At 44.6% G+C, this 8,897-nt stretch overlaps 3 protein-coding genes across 7 annotated transcripts in view; 1 reads left to right on the plus strand and 2 right to left on the minus strand.

The window, feature by feature from the left end:
- Positions 1–8,897, minus strand: part of LOC113204507 (LHFPL tetraspan subfamily member 2a protein-like) — a 17,637-nt gene that overhangs the window by 7,547 nt on the left and 1,193 nt on the right. Inside the window, exon 1 of one of the 2 annotated variants that reach the window (XM_026419698.2) lies at positions 225–415. The exons of the other annotated variant lie outside the window; for it this stretch is intronic. The gene's annotated coding sequence lies outside the window, so the exon portion shown is untranslated. Of the gene's footprint in view, positions 1–224; positions 416–8,897 lie in introns of those variants that run through there. 2 annotated transcript variants of the gene reach the window in all.
- Positions 895–5,774, minus strand: LOC113204564 (lens epithelium-derived growth factor-like). The gene is made up of 15 exons (XM_026419773.1): positions 5,610–5,774; positions 5,210–5,311; positions 4,931–5,001; positions 4,497–4,611; positions 4,233–4,421; positions 3,835–4,140; positions 3,684–3,726; positions 3,465–3,601; positions 3,172–3,365; positions 2,911–3,085; positions 2,770–2,823; positions 2,610–2,675; positions 2,017–2,143; positions 1,774–1,908; positions 895–1,689 (listed from the first exon to the last, which is right to left on the minus strand). Exons 2-15 carry the CDS (start codon positions 5,279–5,281, stop codon positions 1,682–1,684), a joined length of 1,692 nt encoding a protein of 563 aa, XP_026275558.1. The 5' UTR covers positions 5,282–5,311; positions 5,610–5,774; the 3' UTR covers positions 895–1,681.
- Positions 5,928–8,259, plus strand: LOC113204524 (dynein axonemal light chain 1). 4 transcript variants are annotated; one of them, XM_052264786.1, is made up of 6 exons: positions 5,928–6,362; positions 6,481–6,599; positions 6,668–6,854; positions 6,942–7,053; positions 7,265–7,445; positions 7,957–8,094. In XM_052264786.1, the coding sequence occupies exons 1-6, from the start codon at positions 6,322–6,324 to the stop codon at positions 7,971–7,973; spliced, it is 657 nt and encodes a 218-aa protein (XP_052120746.1). In that variant the 5' UTR covers positions 5,928–6,321; the 3' UTR covers positions 7,974–8,094. The 4 variants fall into 4 exon arrangements, with proteins under 4 accessions (XP_052120746.1, XP_052120744.1, XP_026275512.1 ...); XM_052264784.1 differs by having other exon boundaries at positions 6,017–6,362; positions 7,974–8,259; XM_026419727.2 differs by having other exon boundaries at positions 6,074–6,362; positions 6,481–6,579; positions 6,668–6,822; positions 7,974–8,259.

Consider the following 8,897-nt stretch of genomic DNA (forward strand, 5'->3'; position numbering starts at 1 on the left):
CCTCGATAATGAAGAGGAGAGAGGAAGTCGTGCTCTCTGGAGAGAAGGGAGAAGAGGGCGGCAATGCACCAGCAGCGCGACAGCACACAGGACTACCAACAGCACACCGGCACTACCAAGCCCCACCACCCTCGCGCGGCCAGCGCGCGCCCCGTCGCGAGTGCGCCTACGCACCGCAGTACCCCGCCCAGACCTGGGCAAGAGCTCGGACTACTTGGACTCACCGTGGGGCCCAGCCCTGGGGTGCCGCGGGTCCAGGAACAGCTGCTGCTGCTGCTGCTGCACGTTGAGGGGCTGGCCGAGCCTGGCCTTGCGCGGAGCCTCTCCTCGCGGAGCCTCAGCTCCTCGCGGCGCAACCAGACGGCGTCGGCGCAGCGTCGTCCACTGCCAGTGACTGAAACCAGCCGAGCCGAGCCGAGCCGAGCAGCGCCGAACAGCGCCGCGGCGGACCGAGCCCGAGCCTTGGCCGCGCCGACGAGCGCCGCGCCGGGTCGTGTCGAGCCGGGCCCGGGCTGACGACCCGACCCCCTGCCTGTCCATGTTTCCCGTCTCTGTCGCCCCCGTCAGCTGAGCCGCGGCCGCGGCGGCGTGGGAGCGAGAGGCCCGCGCCTTGTCCTTTCATACGTGCCCCCCCCCCTTTCCCTCCCCTCCCCGTACGTGTGTGTGCGTGTGCGACGCGGCGACGCCATGCGTGCGTGAGAGGCGTCGCTCCCCAACTCACGCATTGGATGGAAGGCAATGCTCTGCAGGAAAATTAGATGACGCTAGTCGGAATTCAGCAAAAGAGCACTGTCTCAATATTTCATGGCTGAAATATCTGCCCGATTTTGGTGCACAACACCTTATTTCAGTAGGGAAGAAACGACAAGAGGAATAAAAATAATTATATCAGAATTCTACAATCAACATAGATTTTATTGTATGAGTTTTGTACTCTCAACATAGCTACTTATTTCATAATCATAAGCTAAAGGAGCAGAAACAAAAGACAACAAAAGAGATGGGATAGCAGTTTCAATCTAATTTTCAGTAACCATGCAAAACTATTACGGTAAAAGATCTTATTAAAAAGTGATACTTAACACATTCAGGGAGCAGAGGTTGTAACAGACATTTAACCATACTCTTTTCATTGCTATTAAAGTGCATAAAAAGAAAAAAAATATGGTCATTCTAGTTTCACAAATTTTAGAGCTAAATCATTATTAGCAAGACTAAAATGACAAAATTCAATGGCACACAAAGTTCAGTTCCACAGAATTTGTTTCTCTCCTTTGTGCCACAAGGTACTGACACAATCACGTCAAAAGTTTCTAAACTCAATGTGTCAAATATAAAAGAGACATCTGGATTTTTGGGTCTGGAGCTACACTCCTTGACAAATAAAATAACATTAGGGAGAAAAAGAAGCGAGTAAAGCAAACTAATTACAAAATATGAATACATCTTTGACGAAGAAAATCATATCAGGGATGAGGAAAATATAAGAGGAAGATAAGTAAATGTGAGTTCTTGGCAACCTTCCAATTAGCACCCACTCTAACCATGCCACAACTTCAATGATAAATTAAAAACTTCATTGTAGCAGCCCACAAGAATATAAGACCACTTAGTCAAACAATCCTTCAGAAAACAGTAATGGCCAATGCCAGTACTGCACTGGTTGTCTTCCTTGAAATATTCACGTTGCTGAAAATTGAGAATGGATGATGTCAAACATATTGATCTATACTTTTTAGATTAGAGTAATTTGAACATATCATGATGTATAACCTGTCTCATCTCTCTTTGTAGATGATTCAAGATGGGCAGAAGTAGCTTTTTTCCCTCTAGTACTTTTGTGAGACTTTTCTTTACTTGATGAATCCTCTTTCTCATCATCCTCTGATTCATCCATAAAGTTAAGTTCTGAGGCACACACAAAGAAACAGATTATTAAAAATGAATAAATAAATACCTGGGAGTACATCTGCATGGTACTAATAATTTATGTTAGTATGCCAGTAAACTACTTACTTTCAGGATCTACAACAAGAGCATAAACCTGATCTCTTGGCAAATGCTTCACAGCCTCATTGAACTTTTCAACTTCTTGATGGAAAATCTCCCAGAAAGATGTGTTGTTTGGGACAGCAAACAATTTCTGAAAGAAAGGCATGCAAATGAACATGAAATCCAAAGGTACAATGAAGCACAAAACTTAGGACAGTTATACAACATAGGGAAAACAATCCACACAAAACAAAGTGCTGGTCTTGGCCTAGCAATTGTTCTATTGAGTTGTAAACTGCCATCAGAGCAGAGACTAAACGGTGGTGTGGTTATTTTGATTATTTTGCAAGCCTTGAGGAGCATGTCAATTTAATGTCTTAGATAGAGGCAATTCCAGAAAGGGGTGTCCGTACACCACGCAACTTGTGGGCAGCTGAGAGGCGGCGCAATGGTTTTGTACAAAACATGACTAGACGCGTCTTCAGATAGCGAGTATGGGCAAAACAACGTAGTTTCTCTCAGTTAGTTACAAATCGCGTAATGTACCCACAATTTTTACAATTTATTCTGGAATTGCCCATGGAGCAAATATGAAACCAAAAATAAATTTTGTTTACCTTAAATTTGTGGTACATATGGTTAGCTTTCAGTCTTATCTGATCACAACTTGCGTTGAACTTTTCCTGCAAAAAATAATTTATCACAAACATTACTGAGAACTAATTTTTAAAAAAACAAACGATGAGGTTTAATACAAGTCACGTAATAATTTTTTACCATTTCTTCATCCGTAAGATCCCATTTTGAAGTATTGCCAATGTACCTCTGTAACTGTAAGCAAAGTAATGATAACTTTAAGACCAAAATCCTAATGCAATGCAGACTGTAAGAGACTTGATAAATTAAAGCAGAAGATACCTTTTTCACTGTTTCCACAATATTAGGATGTTTCTTCAACATTAAAGGATCAATAGGCACGATTAACATTTGTTCCATAAGTTCCAAGCATCTCCTTGCGTCAGCTTCTGCCAGACCTAGAGAGGATCTGATAAGGGCATCTAATTCCAACAGGCGTGCCTCTTGTTTCAACCATCTAGATAGAAGAGAAACACATTTCTTTATATTGTATTGAACCAAACATAACCTTTGTTTTATTTTTTTAAATGAAGATAATGTTACCTGAGCTTTCCTCTTTTACGAGCTAGCTCACTTTCTTTCTTCAATTCTTTCTTTTGAGCATCTGTCAATTCAGCTTTTCCTTCTAACTGTTTCTTAATAGTATCTGGAAGATACTCTCCCAGTTCAATTTGAGTTCTGAGACGTTCAGCATTGCGTGCTGTTGCAGCATCCCACAACCTCCTTGCTTCCTCACTCTATATTAAAACACAATAGAATAAATTTAAATATTGTAAAATATTTAACACTGCATAAAGTTCATGATACAAAAAGGAGAACTTTTTCTTTAAACTTGCCTCAAAAGATGCTGGTCTTTCATCATCCAACCTGATCTGGACCCAGTGACCCGACAGCGCTTTGGCCATAATGGCTCTATTCGGATTATCACTGGGAATACTACCTTGGGTATCACTTGGTGTCTTAGCACTTTCATCTTTAAGATCCAAAACAATATTTAGTTAGATAAAGTGGTTTTTAAATCACTGTTCAGTAATGAAAATTTAAACATATTTTACCTGGAGAATGCTGAGTTGGTGGATTGCTCAGTCTTGCAGTTCCCTAATCAATAAACAATCAAGTGAGTAAAGAAAAAAGTCATAACACAGAACTTTTATGTACTTTTAGAAAACTCTCACAATGTTTTATTATTAACAATTGCAGGCTTACCTGTAACTTGCGTGCTCTGTTTGCAGATGGATCAGGGGAACTTGCTAATGTTACAGGAGAAACGGCCGAAACCCCTTGTGTGTCTGTAGGGATACCAGTTATAGACACAGATCCATTTTCATATGCGTCATACGTTCCTTCTTCATCATCAGCAAACTTCTTTGGTTTAATCTTTCGTCCAGAGCGGCTTACAGCTTTCACCTTACTGGTGGGTGAATCCCCATCAACAGACGATCTTCCACTTGGGGCTGATCCAACTGGGGTTCCAGCTGACATGCGAGCTTGTTTGCTCTTTGAAGCATAGTCCTTATCATATGAAAATATAAATAGCAATAATAGAAAATACATTCTATCATAATAATTCAGCATAGTCTAAAAGCCAGCACCTCCAAATTTACCTCTGAAACACTGTCCAAGCTCTCTCGTTTCCGTTTCAGAACTGTTGTGAGTTTCTTTTTTTTCTCAGGTAGGACATTAGTATTATTGGCAGCTAAGTTTTCATCAATAACAAGAGAACCCTCGTTCTCAGGTTCATCAGTATCAGGTGTGTTCTCAGAATATGTAGGGTACGAAGGGGCAAAGCCAGTCTAAAATAATGCAAGCAAAATTAATAGTTGATAGGTCATTTACAATCAAGATTTGAATGTCTTCACTGATCTTACTATTTCCATTTCTATTTGCTGCAGACCCTCATTGAATCCTTTTCGTTTGAGAGGTTTGGCATATTTATCTTTGTTTGGTGCATATGGAATAACCTCTTCAGCTTTACAGATGGCCCTATCCGAATCATGACGAAAGAAAATTGTTAACAATAATTCAGCATAATACAATAGCATAATAACTACACAAAACAAAAATGTTTGGAGTAATCGCACAGGATGAAAGTTTTTAATTCAGCCCTGTCGGCTAACACCAAAATTTAATCTAGGATCCATGTTGTACATGAATCTGGTTCTCAAAGAGACATGTGTTCAACATTGCCCTTATCTACTGGTGATAGCATCAAAAGCATGTTTCTTTTAGTGGCTGAGAAGCTAAAGAATTAGAATTTCACGATCAGGTAGTAAACTAAATCTAAACTAAGAATGAGACTTACGTTTCTGCTGTTCCATAAAAGTAGACATGATATTTCATCTTATTGGGTGTTTCATCTGCACATGCTTCAATCTGTATTAAAGATTTAAGAAAAATAAAAAAAAATGTATTGTTACCTTGGTTACAAGCCTAAGACAAGTTATTTAGGTAGAACAGCTTCTGACAAATGAATGTAAATGAAGCCATTGCAAAGAAAATATTTCATGAATAAAGTAGTGGTCATTTTTGTAATAATATATTGTATTAACAGTAGGCCGCAGAGACCTCAGAGGCAACTTACCCTTGCAGGCCAAAAAGGATAACCTCGGACCTTTGCAAAAACCTTATCACCAGACTTGTATTTTAAGGCCATCTTGCCTTAAAATTTAGTGCAATGCTGCACCTATGAGAAAGGGAAAATAAATAGATCAACAGAGGAAAATGGGTTAGAGGCAAGTTGAGGGACACAACTGAAATTGAGTAGAATTAATGCAGATAGCAAAATAAGATTAAAACCGGTGATTGCAGATTATCTCATTGACTTTGGTATTCGTTTGGAATTCGACCAAGCAGAATAAAATCTTAGGGTTCTGACTTAATTTCACAATTATAAGTGCACAGAATTTAGGCGCGGAGGATCGTTAGGACATAGTAATGATCAAAACAAAGAGAACTATTTCTAACACAAGGAGAGCACTTACAGACTCTGATCACTGGCGTTGAAGAAACGCCATCCACACTAAACCGACAGAAAATTTGAAATACCCTCACTGAAAAGCACAAACGAGTGGAGTATTCACGTCGGTCAAAATTTCAGTAGTGCGGTTGATTATCATCCCATCCAACCCAACTGTTGTGTATTTCATATGAGAATTATGAAATTTGTTACCTTCAATTTTTCATACTGTTTTCTGAAGGTTTGTCAAAAAGTGTAATATTGTTTGATGTTTGACTAAGTTTCAGAAACAATTTGATTTTTTTTTATTCACCCCCTCTACTGAAATAGAAGGTACACAGCTGGAAATCACTCACAAAACACCAACAGCTTGCTCTGTACAAAAATGCGTTAAGATGGCAGAACTGCTCGCTTCATTTCGTTCATTTCCCGCCAACAGAAAACTTTTCGTAGACAGTTTAACAGAAAAAGTTTTTAATAGTTTTTTATTTTTAGGTCTGAATGAAATATGGTCTCGGGCAGATGCGAATCTTCGAGATCTTTGGCGAAAATGTACCATGAAGTATGAAGTCACTCTTGAACCAAATAATCTCTCAACTCAAATCCGGTAGGCGCGTAGGCGCACAGTGGCTCCATCTGTTGGATGAAGGCAAAAGCTTGAACAGTTCGTTCGCGTTTGCAGCCGCTGCTAGTTCGCACGAGATCCAACAGAGCGTGCTGCTGCTCCCGTTTGCTGAATGTTGTGTTGTGTGCAGTTGTTGGACGTGAGGGGTATGGGGTATGTACATTCGAAGCCTCACGAAAAGTCGCCACACGCCATTATTGTGTTATTAAACCTTTTGTGCCAGTGTCAGTGACAGCCGCGTTTGAATGAATGTATGGCTCTTCCTTCGCAGACACCACCACGCAGGCGTGGCTGTCAGTCTATCGTCGGCGACCATGGCAACGCGTAAACAACCACCGCAGAGGCACCTACGGCCCCCACATCGGACATGGTCTGTTTCACCTGCAAGTGGTTCGTTTTCTTGATTGTTGTGCAGTTAATCAGCTGATCCCTTGCTTCCCCAACTATGCCGTTTGCAGACCTCGCGGCCCACGACCATCAAAGAGGCCCTCAAGCGCTGGGAGGACAAGCATCCTGGAGAGAACATTGCCGAAGCGAAGGAAGTCAACTTACAGTGGCAATGGCCACCCATCGAAAAGATGGACAATTCCCTCTCCGTCCTGTCTGCTTGCGAGTGAGTTGTGTCCACACCACCGACGGATCACTGTGTGGGTCATGTGTAGTCTTCGAGGCGCTCATAGTGTCGCCGGGGATCGCTATCGTTTGAATAATTTTCATTTTCCTGTTGTCCAGAAAACTGTCGCTGTCCACAAACATGATAGAGAAGATAGCCGGCATCAGTTCTTTGAAACACCTGAAAATCCTTTCGCTGGGAAGGAACTACGTTAAAAATTTTGCTGGCCTTGTACGTTCTAAATTACTCTAAACAGGGTCTCCCAGGTTTAGGTCATATTATTGTACCGAATCAGGCCTGCGGGCGGGTTGCCTACTTGCGGCGCCACTAAAAGTCCAGGGTCTCTGGGACGCCCTGTAATGCCCGCTGCGCGCGTGCGTGAGTTACTATGGGACGGTCGGATTCGGGAGTAATTAGGCCACTGTTTTTTTTCTGTCGTCAGGAGGCCGTTGGCGAGACGTTGGAGCAGCTGTGGATCTCATACAACCTTATCGAAAAGATCAAAGGGGTGAACGTGCTGCGGAAATTGAAAGTGCTGTACATGTCGAACAACCTCGTCAAGGACTGGGTCGAGTTTAACAGGCTGTCGGAGATACCTCTGCTGGAGGACCTGCTATTTGTGGGTAAGTCGGACAATCGGATCATGCCCGTTCGCTGTTGAGTGCGTGCCGTTCGGGCGTGCCCCCATTATTGAAGGTTCATGTACATATGTGACGTAAACTATGCAGGAAAAAAAACTTGAACTAGGTGGCTGGTTGGCCCCGCCCACTTTGGTAGTTAGACAGTACCGCACGCGTACGGTGGGTTTCACGGTAAAAGTGACTCTTGGTTTTCAAGCAGAAGTCCTTGATTTCTCAGCACGTTTTGCTTGGAAATTACCACATCTGCCAACTTTTAGCGTGTTACCTGTCGTATCTGACCATGGCTTATTGCAGGCCCGAGCGAGTAGGCAACCCACTCTGCACGCGTCCACACGTGCAGCTGAATTATCGAGGTGGGCGTAGGCGGGACGAATCAGCCGCCTACATCACAAGTAGTGCTGGCGTTGTGTTCCGCCAAAATGTAGGGAAATAAAGGGCACGTTGGCTATGAGTCTCGATTTGATTCTTAAGCCACCGTCTCCTACTATCGCAGTCCGTTCCACGTTGTAGGCAATCCGCTGCACGAGAACACGGACGAGGCCATGTACCGCGCGGAGGTGGTCAAGAGACTCCCAAACCTCACCAAGCTGGACGGCGAGCCCGTCATCCGGGAAGTGTGAGCGCCGCCGACTCATCGGGGGGCGTCGGATCGGACCGGAGATTGTCGCCGACGCATGCGGAGCAAAACTTTTTTAATTAACCGAACAGTTGTGCGCGCAACGTGGATATAACGTTCCGCCATCAACCTCGTGATGTTCCGGCGCGGATCTGGAATAAAGTGCTCTTTGTATAACTACACCGTTGGCGTTTTCATGACTGAATAGCGAATTCAGAGGCTGGACATCATAGAACCTCCCCCCTCCCCCCTTCTCTTTTCGCACAGTCCCGCTGGAATGCGGTCCGCAGTATGGCGATGCGCCCCCTCCCCCTCCCTGCCCACCCCACCCCGCCGTGATATAATGGGGCGCAGTGGACTTCAATAACTCATGGCCGACGATTGTACGGGCGGTGGCCGCCATGCGCCGCCATGCCCATGGCAGTGCCCACGGCTGGTGCACTGCACCGCGCGGAACTGTCGGGGCCGCGTGCGGGGCGGCGCTCCCGGGGCGCCACTGCACCACCCCCGGCCCGTCCCCCGCCCGGGTAGAGCGCTCTGCCCCTCTCGAACGCAGCGCGCCGTATAGGGGAGGTTTGTGTGTGCGGCGGGGCTGGGCCGGGCCGCGGTGGAGCCTCACACATTTCCAGTGGAATTTACGAGGTAGGAAAATCGCGCGGGGTAAATGGCTAGCCATCAACGACACTGTCGTATTAATCGCCGCATCAAAATATAGTTCCCGCGTTTTCGCGGGAAAGGCGCGCCAGGGCGTGATTCATTTGCTCTCTCCTCTCTCTCGAGGTCGACTCCCTACTAGGCCCCACTCCCGTACGTAGTCC

Source organism: Frankliniella occidentalis, unplaced genomic scaffold (genome assembly GCF_000697945.3).
Source record: "Frankliniella occidentalis isolate FOCC.00 unplaced genomic scaffold, Focc_3.1 Scaffold21, whole genome shotgun sequence".
NCBI classification, from domain to species: Eukaryota; Metazoa; Arthropoda; class Insecta; order Thysanoptera; family Thripidae; genus Frankliniella; species Frankliniella occidentalis.

What these genes read in the sequence shown, in the direction of transcription:
- LOC113204524 (XM_052264784.1), top strand. Translation starts at nt 6,322, where the DNA reads ATGTTGTGTTGTGTGCAGTTGTTGGACGTGAGGGGTATGGG. An exon ending in GTCTGTTTCACCTGCAAGTG is followed by an intron (nt 6,600 to 6,667) that starts GTTCGTTTTCTT and finishes TGCCGTTTGCAG; the next exon opens with ACCTCGCGGCCCACGACCAT. An exon ending in GGAGGACCTGCTATTTGTGG is followed by an intron (nt 7,446 to 7,973) that starts GTAAGTCGGACA and finishes TCCACGTTGTAG; the next exon opens with GCAATCCGCTGCACGAGAAC.
- LOC113204564 (XM_026419773.1), bottom strand. Translation starts at nt 5,281, where the DNA reads ATGGCCTTAAAATACAAGTCTGGTGATAAGGTTTTTGCAAAGGTCCGA. An exon ending in ACCAACTCAGCATTCTCCAG is followed by an intron (nt 3,602 to 3,683) that starts GTAAAATATGTT and finishes TGGATCTTAAAG; the next exon opens with ATGAAAGTGCTAAGACACCA. An exon ending in CGTAAAAGAGGAAAGCTCAG is followed by an intron (nt 3,086 to 3,171) that starts GTAACATTATCT and finishes TCTTCTATCTAG; the next exon opens with ATGGTTGAAACAAGAGGCAC.